The 20,027-nt window shown below is 35.6% G+C and overlaps 1 protein-coding gene across 5 annotated transcripts; it reads right to left on the minus strand.

Annotated features, from left to right (window-relative positions):
• Positions 1 to 8,295: 8,295 nt before the first annotated feature.
• On the minus strand, positions 8,296 to 19,430 carry LOC132050222 (uncharacterized). 5 transcript variants are annotated; one of them, XM_059441365.1, is made up of 5 exons: positions 19,173 to 19,425; positions 18,031 to 18,242; positions 17,487 to 17,664; positions 12,969 to 13,011; positions 12,908 to 12,929 (listed from the first exon to the last, which is right to left on the minus strand). In XM_059441365.1, the coding sequence occupies exons 1-5, from the start codon at positions 19,207 to 19,209 to the stop codon at positions 12,923 to 12,925; spliced, it is 477 nt and encodes a 158-aa protein (XP_059297348.1). In that variant the 5' UTR covers positions 19,210 to 19,425; the 3' UTR covers positions 12,908 to 12,922. The 5 variants fall into 5 exon arrangements, with proteins under 5 accessions (XP_059297349.1, XP_059297346.1, XP_059297348.1 ...); XM_059441366.1 differs by lacking the exons at positions 12,908 to 12,929; positions 12,969 to 13,011 and adding an exon at positions 8,296 to 8,702 and having other exon boundaries at positions 19,173 to 19,377; XM_059441363.1 differs by having other exon boundaries at positions 12,463 to 13,011; positions 19,173 to 19,430.
• Between the last annotated feature and the right edge of the window lie 597 nt (positions 19,431 to 20,027).

The raw sequence follows: 20,027 nt of genomic DNA on the forward strand, positions 1-20,027 counted from the left end.
TATAAAATCGTGAAAAATGCGACGTGGCATACCCAAAAGCCCTAAGAAATGCATAGGAAAGAAGGTCATATTAACCCCGAAAAAAGTGATCCAAAAAGAAGGACTTCGTTGAAAAAGAGAAATCTATTCGTTACATCTCGCGTACTTGCCCATATTACAACTATGGGGTGACCCACTTCTACTTACGCTGATTCCAAACCTACTCCCATTCATCGTTACTTGAAAGTCTGTTGTATTCATGCTTGGCCATTGGTCATTTTACCCACTTTCTAGTTAGTTTTATTTTTGTTAGTTCTTAAATAAAAAATCAAATATTGAAAAAGTTTTTGGCTTAGCTTAGTTGGTGATAAATTATTTAATTTCTTAATCGCCTTTATATTGTTCTCTGTGAGATTCGATCCCGACTCATAGTTGGGTAAATTATATTGAATACGACCATGTACACTTTCTCTTTGAGGAGTGAATTTGGACGTTATCATATATAAAGCACAATATTGATGCTTGGAGAACTATCACAAATAGAGAGAGACTTGAGAGATAGAGTGAGATTTATACGAGAGTCTACTAAGAAGGAATCAACTACTACACATCAAAGAACTTGTTATTATCAAGATTTATCAATACCGTTCTTGATTACATTCTTAGTGATTGTAGTAGGTATTTTTTTGTTTGTGTTGTAAAGAGATTTCATTGACTGGGTAGATTCATTGAAGAGATTTGGAGAGAGCACCAACAATTGAGAGAATTGTTGATGATTGGTGTAGGGACTGTAGAGTAAATTGCTTACGTGTACAAGTCCTTGTAACCTTAAAAGTTGCTCGTTTTTAGTGGAAAGTTTGGGGAAATCTACAAGGAGTTGTTATGGTTCACTTTTATACTCTCGAAGAGTGTTTCCTTGCGATATTTAAAAATCAAGATGGAAGATTTAGCTTACGTTCATCTACAATTTTAATTGGTGACATACTATGCTCTCTGTTTTGCGTACTTGTTTCGCTCTTTTCAGGGTTTAGTCTTAATTTTCTTCTGTTTCAACATTGCCAAACTTCAGCAAGAAGGTTTTTAAGTTTCTTGTTGCACCTACTATATTTGGACCTGCATTAAAGGTGTTTGTGAACACAATCGCCTTTGTTCTAAAGGCCAAGAGAGTTTTTTTTTTTTTTTTTTTTTAAAAGCATCCCAAAGTTGTTGTAATGGCATTATTGATTTTTTTTTCACTCGATTGCTCCATTGGTGCACATATTTGACTATTGACATCAGTGAATATAAATTAATTTTTTTTCCTTGTGCTTTGACATGTTCCTTCAAGTACTAAACCATTAGAAAGTCATGTTACTTTCTTTTGCTTCATCAAATAAAAGTTCTCCCTGTTTTCAGAGTCCTACCAATTACCAATGTTCTTGTGAGATAAAAATTCTTTGGAATGTGATATGTAATAGTCTAGGATAGTTGAAGTTGTTTAGTTCATGAGTCAGTTTTAGTGGTTTAGGAATTTGAAGATTTGCATTTGGTAGATGCATCTGGTTCATTATCGTGTGTGATTTTTCTTAGTTCTAGCTACAGATAAATCCAAGAATGTCTGAAGTTAAAGTTCAAAAGGAGTGTTTCCTTTGTTTCGATTTATGATAGTTTTGACTTTACACGGAATTCAAGAAACAAGAACTTTTAAAAATTACAATCATAAATCTGTTATGATACTATTTTTTCTATAAAACATCTCATCAATGATAAATAAACTTTAAGTTAAATTATTTTCAAATATAAAAATATGTGTCATTCTATTTTTAACAAACTAATAAAAAAGTACTGCCACATAATGTCACGCCTGAACCTGGGACTGGACGGACCGACACCCCGTGCCTGAGCTGCTGGACCGAGCGAACCAACATGAGTGAACTTAACTCTGAAATCAGACTGTGCGGTATATAATTTATGAACATCTTTGAGCTACTGAAAGTCTGACTGAATGTTTATAAATAAGGATATAGAAATAGCTGAATATTGTCTTTAAATAGAAATCTTTGAAATAGTCTAAGAATATAAAATGTAGCCACCATGACTAACATAATATCTGAAAAACACTGATTGAATTACTAATCTAGTCTATGAAGCCTCTGACGTGAATAAGAAAACTAATTGTTTACCTGGAGAAGGCCCCGACATACCTCAACTGTTTAATCAATAACCGAAAGTAAAGATAACGCCCCGAATGAAATGGGGCTCACCAGTAAGCTGATACGAGTAATGTCCTAACGAGAGGTCCTGTCACCTGAGTCTCTACACTTGCATCGTGAAACGCAGCACCCCCAGCAAAAGGGATGTCAGTATTGTGGAATAGCACTCGTATGTAAAATCAACTAAAAGAATAAATAGTTGTGGGGTGCTCGAGGGAATGGGGAACCAGATCATAACATAAGTGATAATTGAATATCAAAAGCTGGACTGAAATCGAAATATAAGGATAACTGAACTAAACATGAAAATCATAATCATAAGTAGCCTTTACCGAACATGGAGAAATCATCCGTTTATATGAGTTCATAATTGTGGCCTCTAGTCCAATTATAGTGTATTACATGTAGCCTCGAGCCCAAATAATAGTGTATAATGTGTGTCCTCGGGCCAAACAATAGTATATAACATGTGGCCTCGGACCCAACTGTCACGACCCAACTAGGGCCATGACGGGCACCCGGGGCTAACCACCGAGCACCACTCATTCTATTACTCATCTGCTCTCATTCATATTTCTTATGCACATAATCATGGAAAACTATTATCATTGGAAACATATTCACTTTATATACATAAGCCCTTCGGCTATCAGAATAATATAATGAGAAACTTGTGAGACCATACTACCCCCAACTGCGCATCTACGAGCCTCTACTAGAGTGCTAGACATAGGGACGGGACAAGACCCCGTCATGCCCATAACATACATACATATATATATATATATATACCAAAAGAATAATCAATGGCACCTCCGGAAAATGGAGTGCTCTCAATCAGCTAATAACTCATACGAGTCTGGATCGCCTCCCTGTCTACTCGTGGGCATGAACACGGCGTCCAAAGAAAACGAACGTCGGTACGAACATTGTGCGAGTATGTAAGGCATGAATGAAATGGACATAATAGAGAAGTCATAAGGCATAAGATGGAGACATAACCTGCGTACTCTTTGAATGGATACATTTTATACATATATCATACGTAGCATATCATATGAGTTACCATAGCGTATACATCATCTTATCATACATACATCATCATATCATTCATACATCATCATCGTTAACCCGCGTCCGGGTAACCCTCATATGCTGACCCACTAGTAGTGATCGTGTACGCTTTCCGTGCTCGGTGGAACCATAGCGACCCGCTGCAGAAGGCGGTGACATGTCCGGCCATTTAGGCACGGTGGAATCACAAGCAACCCACCTTAGCGGTGACATGTCCGGTCATTTAGGCGCGGTGGAATCATAGCATCACATATATCTCCTAACTTATCATTATTATTCATCTCATAGGCATATCATGGCTTTATCATAACTTAGCATCATTATATATTTATCATCAGAACATACATTAGAACTTGAAGGAAACTATAGCTATGTCGGGGTGACATAAGGTCGTGAACCCCCGATTACGTTATGGAGTAATCATAATCGTTATATCTCACCTTGGAGGGACTAATGTTTTAAGGTGAGTGCACATAAGGAAAACATCAATAGATCATAGTTAACACCATTAGCTTTGTAGGCACATCATATCATGATCTCTAGAATCTTTAGACTTAAGCTTATCATCATCATTATCGTACTCATAGTGTACTTCTTATCTCATATGACTATTTATGAACAAGGACTCTTAGTTTTCTTGAAGATAGGAGATTCATGAAAAAGAAGGAGATTCATGTCATAAGATTCATGCCTTAGAAAGAAAGGACTAGCCTCACATACCTTTGTCGTTTAACTATTCTATTGCTTGCTCATTCTCCTTTAATGCTCACGTCTTTACCTTCAAGAGAATTCGTATAGACATTAGCTAAACAATTATAAAGACGTGCTTACTAAAGCTAGAGAAAATTGGGCAGCATTTCCTTTGTTTATATGACTTCCTCCATATTCCATATCAACTACCAAACATTCATAACAACAATCACAATATCATAAACAACAATCCTCATTCATTTACATTATTCGCATTTCACAATTTCCCTTCAATTCTCCAAAATCATGATCATAGTTCACCATCATGTTCCTTCACGTATAATACTCATTCCATATTCTACATACCATTCATAATCTACTTATAATCATAACATATCCATATCCATGATTCATCCCAAGCGATGGCTCAACAATGACACTATTCCCACATTTATGACCCATTTCCTATATTCTACTACAATCCAAGTGTTTCAACTTTTCAATACTTCAAACAACATGAAAAGACCATGAAACTTACCTTATATATTGGAAGAATAAGCCTTGAGTGGAGATTCCCTTCTTACACCAAAAACCCTAATTCACTTCTCTTGGAATTTCTTGACTTAGATGATTTTAATGTGTTTCACAATCTTGATTCTTGTTGGTTTGATGAAGTTGATCATAAATTTTCCTTGAATTCTTGTGGATGAAGTGTATGGAACCTTCTAGAGGCCTTGAGAGAGATGAAGAAAATGTGGGAAATGAATTTAACGAAGTGAGATCACACTTATATAATCAGAACTCACTCAGCTCGTCGGGACTTCCACGGACACTTATACGGTCCGCGGAACATTTCACGGTCCGTGTAACTGGTCGTGGTTCACCACTGGCCAGACATCATTTCTGCTGGGTATTATACGGCCCCTTATACGGATCGTATAATGTTATACGGACCGTATAAGTCGGTCGTATAACTCCTTCTCCCATAAATGTTCTCCATCGTTCGTTTGATCTCCAATCCTTATGGAACCTTCTTAACACTTGTTTAACACTTCAACATCAATCTAAGGGACGTTATAACTCTTTCCCAAAGAATCATTAGAACGTCATTAACTCGATACTCGTAATTCTTGTCCGACACACAACTTGTGACTCGCTTTCCTCAACAACTTTCTTCTCTTACCTCGAATGTCTTTGGAAATCTTAATTAGGACCATTAAAGTCTATTCCTTTCTTATCAAAACATCGCACACGTCATGCCCTTTATTAGTCTATTCACTGTACGCTAACGGGAAATTTTCGAGGTGTAACACCAATAATAGTATATAACATGTGGCCTCGGGCCCGAGTATAAGTGCTCATCATTCTGTAATTCATGACATGAGTATGTGAATTTATAGGTTCATCATATTATAGCTCTAACATAGATACTGACCATTACTATCGTGAGAAATGGAATTATGGAATTTAGAGTATTAACTGTTCGTAAGCATTTTGTGATTCATGACTGAGACTCATGGAATATCAAACATGTGCATACATAGATTATGTGTTGAGTTCACAATGTTCAGAATGACATACATGAACGGACTACAAAGCTATATTGTTTAACGAATAAAAGTTCTAAAATTTTCCATGAAATTAGGGGCATAACTCTATTTCTGATGCGAATCCGTAATAATCATGAAGGAATGTGGCGTGGGGAAGAACAAAGATATTCCCGCACGTAGAGACTTTGCCGTACTTCTTTATTAGCTTCAAAACCCAAAGAAAAATCCAAACATTTGATGAAGACTCAAATTCCTTCACTTGAACCCTTAAGAAGGGTTTTCTTGAGAATCCTAGGTCTGTCGCATATGATTTTTTCACTTAGAATTCATGTATAACTGCTACAATTACTTAGAAATACATGGGAGAACCTTATCTTGATATGGGAGGATGAGGAGAGGAGAGAAGAGGAGAGAAAATTCGTATTAGGGTTTGAAGAAGTGAAGAATAGAATGAAAAATCAGGAAAAACGCACTTAAAAAGGTTGCAGGGGTCGCGTGCCTAGCAGCGTGCGCTGCCTTGCCTATGCATGCGCATGCGCATGTTCGCGCTGTGGCTCATGATGGGCCTCACTTTACTGCCCGTCCACACGCAACATGGCCCCGGGACGCTAGTCTGCTCGGATCGTGAGCCCATGGATGAGCTCCATTGACAACGCTTTAGTAAACCACACATAACTTTTTTGTACAGATATCCGTTTGACCTGATCGTTATATAGAGGGAAAGGTATTTCAAAGGGCTACAACTTTCATCAAGGAAGTTTTCCAAAATTTCCAACTAATAAGGGGGTTATAGTCACTTGAAGCAAGCCCTTGTGCAAACTCGCTTGAAAACATGGATTATAGTGTAGCTTCCAACTTTAATTTGCCCAAAGACTCTTCTTATACATTTTATAGGTTTCAGAACGCTTCCTACACCTCACATCTTGATAACCATTACATCCCCATATTATGAGTCAAACCTTAACCCTAGGGCACGAGGTGTTACACATATAATGGAACTGGGGAGTTTTTTGAAAGTTGAAATTATGTTTAGACACAAAATTTAACTTGGGAAAAAAAAGGCATGTGAGTGAAAATCATTACTTCACTTAAAATATTCCCCAAACCATTTTCCAACTTAATATTATCTATTTCATGTTGAGGTTGAAATAATGGACCAATTTGTAGAACAAACATTGATATGAATGGAAATGAACGAAGAAATGGAACTTTGCATATAGTTCAGATAATTGGGGCTCGGATTTCCATAATAGAGTCAAAATTGGAACAAACAAATTTCCATTTAATAACTAGCGATTGGGGGTAAATTTTACAGATGGTGATGTAACTATCACTTTTTTGTACAAAAGTCACTTAACTATTTTTTCTAACACAAAAGTCTCTAAACCGGAAAATATCAACTTTCCGATGGATAACTCGTATTTTACTCTTTTTAAAAATAAAAAAAATTAAAAAGCTCTGACCCGACCTGACCCAAATCTCAAAACCCATATGAAATCAGTAAACAACCCTTCATATTCTTCCTTTCTCCCTGCCATTTTAACATGTTTGGTTTAAAACAATACTAGTTAATTACTCTAGCCCAATATAGTTGGATTTGACTTAAGTCATGCAATCCTGACTTAGATAATTAATTCGACTTTATTAATCTAAAATCTCGCATTTGTACAATTATTTTAAAAAATCGTAAAACCATGAACATATGATATAAACCTAGGAATATGAATTTTGAGTTATGTATCTATTTTAAGAAAACAATATATTTGTGATCTATCTGCAAAATGCAATTTTAACAAAACAATTTAGACATTTTTTTCCAAATGAAAGCTACAAGTTTTACCAATTTCGTCAAGACAAGCGGAGCTACCCAAGATTTCAAGTTCAAAGAAGAAAAAACACCCTCACTGTAGGATAATTGAGTATCAATAGATCAGAGAACCCCTGTTGCAATTATGCAAACCCCGTCCCCTAAGCTTTATTGAAGTAATATATATACACACACACACTAGATGGAGGAGCGCCCGTGCTCAGCACGACCCCCCAAAATTTTAGTTCATATATGAACTACGTAGAATCAATATGAAAATTTCGTTAACCTTTTTTTTTTTTTTTTTTTTTTTTTTTTTGTGCAATATAAGGAACAGTGAAAAGGATTCCCTTCATATTTTCTCAAGGATTAATATTATTTTTGGTCCCTCTGCTATTGGTCAATATCGAATTTAATACTAGTGATACCTGCCTAAGTACATTGAAATGCATATTTTCGCCCTTTTTATGTAGGAAATATGACATACTTAAACTATTTTACATCTATGGTACTGTCAAATATGAAGTAACAATGTAGGCTTAACATAATACATGGATAAATTAAGTGGTAGAACAATTAACAATTAATGTAAACTTTGATATCACAAGCAAAGAAATCAAACTGCACCTTTCAATTAATTGAAGGTGCAATGTGTATTTAGAGTTATAATTTGTGTCATGCGCATTTCTTAGTTGGATTTAAACTTTAAAAATTTCTATTGTGAATTCAAGTTAAACAAGAGAATTTGGTCTACAGCTTTAACAATCTTTTGAGTCTGTTTAGTACCCTTTTTTTTTTTAATCATTTGCTTATCCTAACAAAGGAGTTCCAAAAGCAAAAAGGCAAGAAACTCAATTTCTATTCCGTTAGATGTAAAAGAAAGCTAATATGTTAATCAGGAAAACAGCAGGCTAATTAGTAGAAGTGCAGAACTAAATAATGAAATGGGAGACACAGCCCACATGAAGTACAACTGTTGGCGGCGGAATTGATTGTTGATGACATGAGCAAAGGGCTAAATTGGTCAATGTACCAAAACATTTATACAACAACAGCTACAGTAAAGCAGTTTTGTGCCAATGATATTGCTCTATTATAACATATTTACGAAAATATCCTTCTGGGCCATATGTGGGACAAGCTTGGCATTGATGAAAACTGATAACTGTGAAGCCAACAGTTCAAGCAGACACTGCACAAAAATTAACCGAAATGACCAAAATGCCCCAAAAATGTTAAGCTGGCCTGCTGCCTGCTCATCCCCCCAGCAAAGCACGAGCAAATATTTGGATCACAATATCAAGGTTGTTTCTTTGTCTACCGCGTGGCAAAAGGACAAGCGTTGTCTCATGTCACAACGGTTTCATCAAAATCAACTATAAACTCGGCATCAAAAGGAAGAATTAGTACCTGCAAACATCAAGGTTAGTAATACTTTACGATCAAACTGTAAAGCAAATAATTATTCAGCCCATTTTAGAAAAATTCGGGGAAAGAACATCGATGTTCCCGAAAATAAAATAACTACCCGCCCATATCCTCATTACTTTAATGCCCCCAAAACTATTTATCTGAAATGCTCCCAAAATTATGATACTAACATGGTGTTACTCTGTCCCTGATATATCATGATGGTATCACAGAGGACTTCTTTCATTTCTTAAAAACACTCATCAGCCCTCTATGAAACCTATATGGTATATATATTATACTGACCTACTCTTAGAAAGAACACTACTTTTCTTTAGTTAGATAGTTCTCCCGACCGTAAGACCTTTATGAGTAAGGGAACCATTTCTCACTGCCCCTACCTACCCTATGTATTCGAGGGAGAGATTGGAACCGAAAAAGACTAGGTTCCACACATATGAGACAGGCAGAAGGTATGGGACGAGCAGTTTTTTGAAGAGCGAATTCGATCCTATAGTCATCTTCTTTGTTCGAAAAATGTATGTGCATGGTATCATAGAGGATCATGTTCATTTATTCAAAAAGTACACATTCTTTTATATATAAAAAAAAAAAAAAAAAAATTATGATATCATCATCTTATATGAGTGAGATGGTATCATGGAGGACCGCTTCAAACCTTCAATGAGACACTCCTCAGTCTTGATACCATCATGATATATACCATATACTGAGATAGTATCATGGAGGACTGTAAGACTGCTTCAGTCCTTCAATGAGACATTCTCTTAGTTCTCCATTATACCATCATGGTATATAAACATACTAAGTTGATATCATGGAGGAAGGATTTTTGGGCAAAGGGGTACTCAGGTAAATATTTTCGGCCTGAGTACAAGCGAAATTAGGTTAGTAAGGGACTTGGGCAGGTAAATATTTTATATTTTACGAATATTTTGTGTTGTTCTCGCAAAATTTTATAACTGCATGTGGCTGCGTGAATAGGCAACAAATACTTTGAGAGATTGGGACAAAATGATTGATCAAGCCTTTGTCTAGTGAATCTTTAAAGATGTTCGGAAAAAAATACTCCCTCCGTCCCAATTTGTTTAACACTTTTCGTTTTTCGCAATTCAAACTTCTTAATTTTGACCGTGTGTTGAAACATAGAATCTCTAAATTGTTTGAAATAAAATTTAAATATTTAAAAACTTCATAAAAAGTATTATAAGTTATCTCAGTTAATAAATTAAAATATTTAAAAGACATATGAAAAAATGACGGTCAAAAAATAACTCATTTGACTCTCAAAAAACAAAAAGTGTCAAACAAATTGGACAAAGAGAGTAACCAAAATCACACGGTTCAGACAAGTCAATGACAAGATATTGGTTGCGAACTACCACTAAAAGGAATTAATCTATCTATTGTTAGGACAGAACCCTTGCCCTTAATTTATTTCTTTGCGGTTAATTTTCACTTATTTTCGGTCCAGTATTCTTGAATAAAATCTGAAGTTTTTGAGGTATTAAATGGCTTTGTGATTTTTTTTCCTACTTCACTAATTACCACACATTATGAATTAAGTTACGAACCATTGAAAATACTCCCTCTATCCTAATTTATGTAGCACTCTTCGCTTGCCGAGATTCAAACTTCACGAACTTTGACTAATATTAAAAATGTATTTTTTTCACCAAATTGATATGAGAAAAGTTCCAACTTATAGTACTTTTCATGTAGTTTTAAATATATAAACTTTAATGTCAAAATATTAAGTTAATCTAATCCAATTTAGCTTCAAATTTAGTTAAATTAACTCTCAAAAAGCAAAAATTGCCATGTAAATTGGGACAGAGGGAATAAAGGTTTCAAAACGTAGAGTCTGACAAAATAAAAATAAGATAAAGTAGATGCTGGGAATAACTGTGTGCAATGGAGGATTATTTTTGAAAACAAGTTTCGAGAATCTTTGGTAATTTATGTGAGATGTATCCTTCAACAAAAGGATTAAAAAGCTAACCAGGAAAATGCTTAATAAGGTCGACGCCCTAACTATACAACTAAGGTATTATTTTTGCCTTTGATAATCATGCCAAGGGACTGATTTACGTATGGCATTCCATTCACCACAGTTGGAAATTACATAATTCACTGTCTATAAAGAGTTTGGAGCCGCTCATAATGATCAAACTAAATCTGATTTTTTTTTCCACCTTTTTAGTAATCCTCAATACAGTTTTTAAATATCAAATTTTCTATTATATAAATCCTGTTAGTTATTTGTCATTCAATAAATGACGACTGATAAAGGATCCGTTAGTATTACATTTCGTTTACCCAATGTGATGACGTTATGTATACCATAATTACCAACATCTCGAAAGGGCGGTAGGGTATCCATCAACGTTTAGGGAACAAAACTATCTGAAACACAAACCTTTTAGCAATTACTGCTGCATAGACATGCGCTACTCTTTTCGCAGTTTGTATCAGGAAAAGCTTTATTTTGACGCAGCCAATATTGAAATTTGACAAAATAATTTTTGACATCTGATCATAAAAGATAAGGTAAAAATTGCACAACTAAATATCTGGAAACAAATTTTGGCCTTTAAAAGTGAATGCAAAAGCACCATAGCGCCATCATAAATTGGAACAAGCTCAGAAAGTTTGAGGCCATACAGTTTCCTCCATCACTTTATGGGATGGTGTTTTGATCCACCAGAGTTTAAAGTCGAAGAAAACTTCATTAAAGGTGTGTTCGGTACAAATAAAAATAAAATCTTGAAAAAAAAGAATTCCAAAAAAATAATTGAATTTTTTTTACTTATTATTATGTGTGATGCATAAGTTAAAACTATTATCCTAAAAGCATTTGTATATAATCTAGACAAATACAAAAGAAGGCAGGTTGGGAGGTGTAGACAGAGGTTACACAAGATGCGGGTGAAAATGATGCGTTGAAGGGCGACAAGAACATAATCAATGTAGAATACCACTTAGCTTTTGAAACTTATTTTCTCTACTTCAACTATGGAAAGTCATTTTCCTCATTTTTAAGGAACTTATTTTCCTCAAAAAAATATTTTGCAAAAGTTTACCACCAAACATAGAAACATTTTTCAGTAAAAGTTTTCTTCCATACCAAACACATCCTAAATATGTGCTAAGTAAGAAAACTGTTACATTCATATACTCTCCTCAAAAAAGTAAACTTTTATGTTAAAAGGATCCCAGGAAGTTAGTCACTGATGGAGAATGGAAATGATTAGGAACTTTCACATACATAGATCTAACGATCAGTTTTAAAGATATTTTAAGGAGACTGAAAAGATAACTTTCACATAAAGTGAAATGCAGGTAATAATATTCAAGAACTTGCACTTCCACAGGTGCAATGTTCCGTTATATTTGCCTGCTAGTTAATGGCTCTACAAACTAGAGCTGACATTCAAAAATTGAAGATCCGTAACTGCTATTAATGTTTTCCCGTTTCCTTCTTTAAATCATCTTTTAGAAAGGAAATTTAAATCCATTTAGTAGATCAGGTTTCCTTCATTCTTTTCTTTTGCGGGTGAGGGTGGGGGAACACTCCCAAGTAGGCCAAACTCAAAAGTTCATAGAAATCATGAAGGAAGAAAGGTTAGACCGGAGCTCATACAGAATAACTTGTCAGCTTTTTGTCATATACAGATAAAAACGAATAGCACTGTAGATAATCCTTCTAAAAAGGGGGATCCACGAGACGGCAAACAAAGGGGGGCAAAAAGTATAACCCCCAAGGTAAGAGAGACAATGGAGATGAAGTATAATGAGTCATGGCTCTATCAGGAAGGAGAAGGAAGAAAAAACGAAGGACAGAGAACCAAAAAGAACAAAGATGGGAAAAGGAAGAAACCTGAGCAAATGTGATCACTAATTCGATACTTCATCCTCAAGCTTGACATGGCAAGAGAACATAAAATGGGGATTCTTGGTACACTCGGGATATCTTAAGGGACACCACTACAGAAATAATGCCTACTCGATACTATAAAACATTCAACACGACTTCAAACCTGCCTCAGAAAATGATGGATAAAACAGATAAAGAGGTGATGAATCCAAAGCAGCCAAACACTAGCATATTTGTGGGTGGAATATAAGAAATGCTGCGAACAACGAATTAGCTTCACAACTTTCTGACATAATATTGTAAGTGAATAAATCGGTCCTTGTCAGGACCTACTCAGAGAAGTAACTGCAGCTGCTCCATATACTAACAGAGGATCACGAAGCTTCTTATCGATGGAACAAACAGGCATGCCTGAAAGTATCTAAGAAGAAGTTGGATACTTCTGATAAGAGGGGAACTGGAAGAGTGAAACTATAAATCATGACTCATGAAAAGCTGGTTTTTAACAGATAGAATAAGAGGGAAAACAGAAAATTCAATCTTAACAATAATGTAGAATGTGAACATTTCATCCCTCAAAACACAGAACATGAATAATGAGAAAAACAGTTATCTCATCTTCACCGTGTACTCAAATATCATCTCAATAATTATTGAATAATTGTACTGCAGCAAGGATACCAAAACTTCTTCGAAGTATGAGCAGTTGGAACACTTGAATCAAGGTAATAAGAAACACTGACTAGAAGACTACATCTGCTTTTTGCACTATAATCAATTAAAAATTTTTTAACAATTCTTCACTGGTGTAACCATAATACTTGGCTATCTATAGTTAAAACATATGGGATGCCTTTCATACAGCTACAAACAAACAACAAAAATAAAGGAAGAAGAATATTGATCCAACATATCCATCCTTTCAAAATGACTTCAGTTGCAAAAAAGTTGCACGGATAAGCCCATATTCAGATAAATAAACAAATTTGCTAAACTGGAACAAGTCTAAATCATGGACTGCACAAACTTTGGCTTTTGAAAAAGAACACACTCCCCATTCTCACTTAGCCCAGCCCCCATTCTTCCCCTAAGAGAAATGAGGGAAAAGAAAGGAAAAAAAATTGGGCTGCCTTCTAGTTCCTGTCAAGAAAGTAGTAAAAGCACATTCAAACAGATCGACCAATCATACTCATATGATAGTTCCAAATGGACGGAAAACGCAGACTAATGATAGTTTCAAGTAAATAAATACATAGAGCTGACTGGTCGATCGCATTCTCCTCACTCACTATATAATCAGCTACCATGTATATGCTAATAATAAAGGTAAGCAATGTCCCCCATCTAATAGTTTCATCCCAAAGGTTTCCCTGCAACCATACTTACCAATCATACTCATATGATAGTTCCAAATGGACGGAAAACGCAGACTAATAATAGTTCCAAATAAATAAATAAAGCTGACTGGTCGATCGCATTCTCCTCACTCACTATATAATCAGCTACCAAGTATATGCTAATAAAGGTAAGCAATGTCCCCCATCTAATAGTTTCATCCCAAAGATTTTCCATGCAAGTTACTTACCAATTCACATCAATAGCACTCGCCACATTAAAAATGTTAACGAGCCGCCAGAAGGGAACACCAAATATTCAAAATACAGGAATAAACATATTGCCAAACCAATAATTCTGAACCAATACATTAGAGGATCACACTGATGCAACTCATGGTACCACTGGTATCTAACAGTATGGTTTTCAAACCAGATTCATTCCAACAGACTGTCGTGTTTATAGTTACATAGTTGTTTCACAGCTGGACAAACAGCATAAAATGGGATTTGAAACGTATTAGAGTGCTTCATAAATTGTACTCCCGCCCTCTCAATTTATGTGATGCGCTTATACTGGGAGTGGTCACAGAGTTTAAGAGAGAAAAAAACACACTTTTGAAAACTTGTGGTCTAACACAAGCTATAGATATGTGTGTATAAATCATCTCAAGGTAAAATAGGATGTTTGACGCTAATTGTTTTTGTAAATATAAAAAGGTATCATTCTTTTTGGGATAGACTAAAAAAGAAAATCCATCACAAAAATTGGGGCATCTTTAAGTATTTACATTGTTTTGGACTATGAGATTCTTTCACATGTTAAAGAGTCAACCTATAGCAAGCACAGTCTCTCTCTCATAAGTCCACATTAAGGTCCACATGTGAACCCCAAATTAATTTACACATCTAGAAGGGCTGAGTTATATTTATTCTTTTTGATTGGTTAGGTGTCCCACATTTTGTATAAATGGGAAATCCAAAGGAGTTTATAAAATACACTGACATACTCCATCTATTACCTTAGGTTTGAGTGGAATGTTCATATTCTTTCGTACAACATCTTTTATTATCCAAGTCTAGTACAAATCTATACACCTACCAACAACATACCCCTATATGAGCTTCCGTTAGCCAGTCCCATACTTGGTAAAAGGAAGTAAATTGTGATAGGCGGTCAACTAGATTAGAAATAATCTAAATTTTATTATTAAGATAGGACCTAACAAGGCAAATGAATAAAGAGGATTCATACGCCCTGTTAGGAAGTCGTGCATTCGTTGAGGTAATAGGTTGTCACAATTAAAGTGTTGAGTAATTCTCATATCATGAGCTAGCTTTGAGGCCTATGTCATTTTGTCAATGATCCACATGTCTATATTAAATGTCTCGAACTTTTGGGCTAAGGTTCAGCCAAATACGTGTTGCACGTTTTTTTATTTGTTCTGTCCCATTTGGTTTTCCTGACAAGGTATTTAACAAGGCAGCAAATAATGTGTATTACAAGATATGTGTACTCTTTTTTCTTAACTAGGATTTTTCCTTAACTAGGATTTTTCCCACAGAGTTTCTTCCTAGTAAAGTTTTAACGAGGCACATTATCTATATAGACATCCAAGGGGGTGTGTCATGAAATATTACAATATTATGGTGGATGTCCAACACCTAAAGAATTAACCCCTGCTACTTTTCTCCATGATGTAAATATTAACCATTATACCATGATCCTCCCCCATAACCTTCATAGTTATTGCCATGTTTAAGGCCACCTTATGACTACCCTCTCTGTAGTAGTATAAATAAGGATATGGTAGTTTTACTTACATTTGAACATACTTGGAAGAATAAGAAAGCTCTCATCTCTTGTCTATCTATTTCTATTGTTTTCATTCTTTAATGTTGTTACTCTTTTAGCTTAACATGTCTAAATTATGAGACATTATGTGGAAACCTTAAAAGGTATTCCGAGGAGAAAATGTTGATCAAGAGAAAAATCCTGGAAGAAGATATAAGGAAAAGAACCGACATAGAAATTTCTATATACAAGGTTACTCCATTTTCTTCAATTTCACCTAAGCTTTTGTTCAGATTATAGAAATCATTGTATTTATCCCAAATTTCTCAATCGATTTTGGTCAAAGTACCCAAAATATGTTGACCATATCCGGTACGGATTCTGAACCCATACCCATGCCGTGTCGACACGGGTACGGCACTGAAAGTGAAGAGTCCGAGAAACTTAGCAATATACCATATCACACACCAACAGAAAGCAACCTTATCTCCAAGACTTAAAAAGCGATGCACATATCACAAGTAAGCAAAATCTAAATTTATTGTCCATCTCTACCTATGTTACTTGGACTCTTCACTTCCGGTGCCGCATCCGTGTCAACACGACATGGGTGTGGGTGTGGGTGTGGGTGTGGGATTCGTTCCCGATCTGGTCAACCAATTTTGGATACTTTGACCAAAATTGACGTAGAATTCTGGACAGATTCAATGATTTCTTTAATCAAAGCTAAAGCTAAGGTGAAATTGAAGAAAATGGAATACCTTGTATATAAAAATTTCTCTGTCACTCTGTTTCCTTTTATCTCCTTTGGGGATTCTCCTCTTGATCAATATTTTTTCCTCAAGTTTCCACATAATATTCCATAATTTAGGTTTTATAACTCTATTTTTAGATATTTAAATTTTTTTAGCTGAATCCTCGCACCCGTATCCATAACTGGATCCGTATCCCTGAATCTTAAAATTTCGATCATGAAGGATCCGACATCTAGATCCGCACCCGTATCGGACACCCGCACCCGATTCCGAGTAACTTAGATCTCTACAGATCTTTGAGGGGAAAGAGGAGGGGGTAGGGCCTGGAGTGGTTGTTCCTGAGCAGGTAAAGCAAAGAAGGAAAGAGTAAAGCTAGCAGAAGCAAAATACAAACCTTTGCACTTTTCAGACAAACCAATACAAAGATGCGTTCTGGCTACCAGAATAATATTATACAGATGGATCAAAGAACAATAACATATATTTCAAGAGTACAGACATAGGAAGCATCACCAGAGACAAACTACCACAACAATGAACAACAAAGAGACACAAAACTAAATCTAAAGCACCTAGCACAAACTCCACAAAGTACAAATACACCTACATAATTTAGCAAAAGACAGTTCAGAGCTTTCTCAATACGCAAAGCTAATTAATTATCAGTAAGTAGAATAACTGGTGGGGTTACGGGTAATAACTGGTGGGGTTACGGGTATCATATCCGCCCAACCTAGAGGGTGTTATACTATCCAAAGCTGCCCCAAGTACTCTTCGACTGTAATCATAATTGTTGCCATCATAATGTGATCTATATCCATTGTAAGGCGATCTATACCCATTAGATTGGTTTACTGAAACACCAGGGGGAACTGGAACTGAATAGAGCAAAAAACAAATATGAACATGTAAGTCAAAACTCAAAGAAACAGATAATAAAAAAGTAAAGAAAAAGGGACTAAGAGCATGGGATAATGACTTCACTAAAGAAGCATGCATCACCTTGTGTGTGACTCGTTTGTTGCTCTGAAAACCGGCATGAAGTTGACAGCCTCACAGAATTTGGTGAAATTTCCTTATCATTATAAGGTACAGGATGAGGCCTTGGTCTAGAGGGAATATTTAAGGTCGGCAGTATTGCCATTGGAGAGTTATTAGAGGGCTTGTCTTGCCCAGAAATCTGTTTAGAAAAATTAATCCATCAATACACATTATAAACAAATCAAAAATGCTTCTGTAGACTTTGCCTCCTGAAAACCATAAGTTCCAACTGCCAGTCGCACTGTTAACTGAAAGAATATACGTCTGGCGTGTCTCTCAATTCATAAGCCAAAATCAACACACCGAGGATTGCTACAGAATGCCAAGACTATCCAATATCAACACAGACGCTGGTTCTGTTGGAGAACATAGAGGAGGTAAACCCATACCTTAGGTTTGCAAGCACTACAGAAGCTAGTAATACTTGAACACATAAATTCACTAAATGACCATCAACAAATCTGACAATTTTAGTCAGCTTAAGGGACGGGTAACAAGGACTTACTGCAAATTTTAATGTTCTATTGTAGAGTGTCACTAAACCAGAGAAAAGCTTCACAGCATAGCCTGCTATCTCTTCCGTCTCATATTTAGCAAAGGCAAAACCTTTAGGCTTATCAGTTTCCTTGTCACGAGGAATGTACAAGTCAACAACACGACCTGCTTGAATTAGAATGTCATATAATACACGATCGCTTACTCTCTCATCCAAATTCCCTGCCAAAAATAAAAAGAAATTCAAACCATCTTAGAAGGTGGTACATCAGAAAACTCATTCACAGCACAAAACAAACTGCATATCCCACCAATCAGAAAAGCACTATATGTTGAGCACACTCTTGCAGAGATAATTCAAACAAGCAACAGGAAAAGCAAGAAGCCCCGACTTTCCATCTCAGACACCTCAACAAAGGCGGATTCACCAAATTTATATGCAATTCATACCAATGTTCTCATTACTAATTAATCTAGGAGACTTTCCCAGTCTCACCCTTTGGTGAGACTGTACAATTGTAACTATATTCTAACAGCATAACGGGAAAAAAGGTAAGATGCTGTTTGTTTCAGCTTTTGCAAAAACTCCGTTTAGAAAGGGAAAACACAGTTCTAGCAAAATCTTTCTTTTTTGTGGAAGTTTAGCAACAAGTAGCTTCTCTTGTTTCTTCGTTTTTGAAGTTTTGGAACTCAGCTTTTCAAGTCGAAGTTCATTGAAAAGCCTACCGCCTTAAAAATAAATGTTTATACTTTATATGCCATTAGAGAAATAACACATAGTCAATCAATCTGAAATCCTAGGATTCATGGAGGAGAAAAAACAAATCCCCAAAAAGGATATACAATAACCCTTCAATTACCAAAACTAAGAAGAAGAAAAAAATGTGCAAAGGTATAACCAAAACTTAGCCGAATAGCCAAAGTTTACAACCCCGCAATTAGGGCTAATATCTCTAAAAATGGGTAAGCATAACCACAACAGACAAACTTTAATGCTAATATCACCAAAAATATTGCTTCTTGGATTATTAAAAGGGAAATTAAATTCAGAAATCAAATAAAACAAAGGTGCGACATCAGATCCGATGTATGAAGAAAACATTCATGAAACAATAGAGCACAGATAAGGAAAATAAATTAAAAAAGACATACCAACATAAACAGTGCAATTAGGGTTCTCAGCCATCATTGGGATTGTTGAGGAGAGAAATTGAATAGGCAGTCAATAGATTCACAAAGTATCGGAATTGTGTGGTCGCAAAGTTTAATTTTAGAAAGTAAAGCAGAGATAAGTTTACTTTTATAGGTTTTAACTTCATCACCGACTTCTACATGGTTTATTATTTTTTAGCAATTACAAACCGCTATTATTGACCATGGATGTCCACTCAGATTTTGCCACGTGTATTTGCAGAGAACCCCTTCGTCTGATTTTTTGAGTTATAAAATGGTTGGATTTTTGCCCTTTAAATTGAGGTTTTGGAGTTGAGTTTTGAAAATAAAGAACAATTCCGTAAATGGTGCTTTATTTTCTTATTGGTACAACGGAAAAAACTAAATAAATTTACGTTCTTTTAAACGCAGTGTCCCTGAAGTCTGCCACCAGCAGAAACTTCATATCCTTTGATCAAATTTTTTTGATTATCAGATCTTCATTATGCATGTTCCCTTCATTTGCCACAAAATCAGCACATGATCTGCCTCTCTCCAGATGTGTTTAATATGACTTTGGTGACATTCAACAAATATCTATAATCTTCAATAATAGCTCGAAGAGGATAATGTTGTATGTCCTCATCCACTTCTAATTCTTGATAGTCTATTAGTTTAACTACCTTTAGCCCTTGTTTTATGCTCCTAAATTTTGTCGTCAGGATTGAAGTACGTTTCATTTTACCTGAGTATCCAAATTACTATTTTCCTAGATACCAATAGTGATATTTCTAGATTGTGTCTTGACATTCCCATCAGTGTTCAGCTTTAGCTTTCCAGCACAAGGAAAAACCA

This window comes from Lycium ferocissimum, chromosome 3, assembly GCF_029784015.1.
Source record: "Lycium ferocissimum isolate CSIRO_LF1 chromosome 3, AGI_CSIRO_Lferr_CH_V1, whole genome shotgun sequence".
NCBI lineage: Eukaryota > Viridiplantae > Streptophyta > Magnoliopsida > Solanales > Solanaceae > Lycium > Lycium ferocissimum.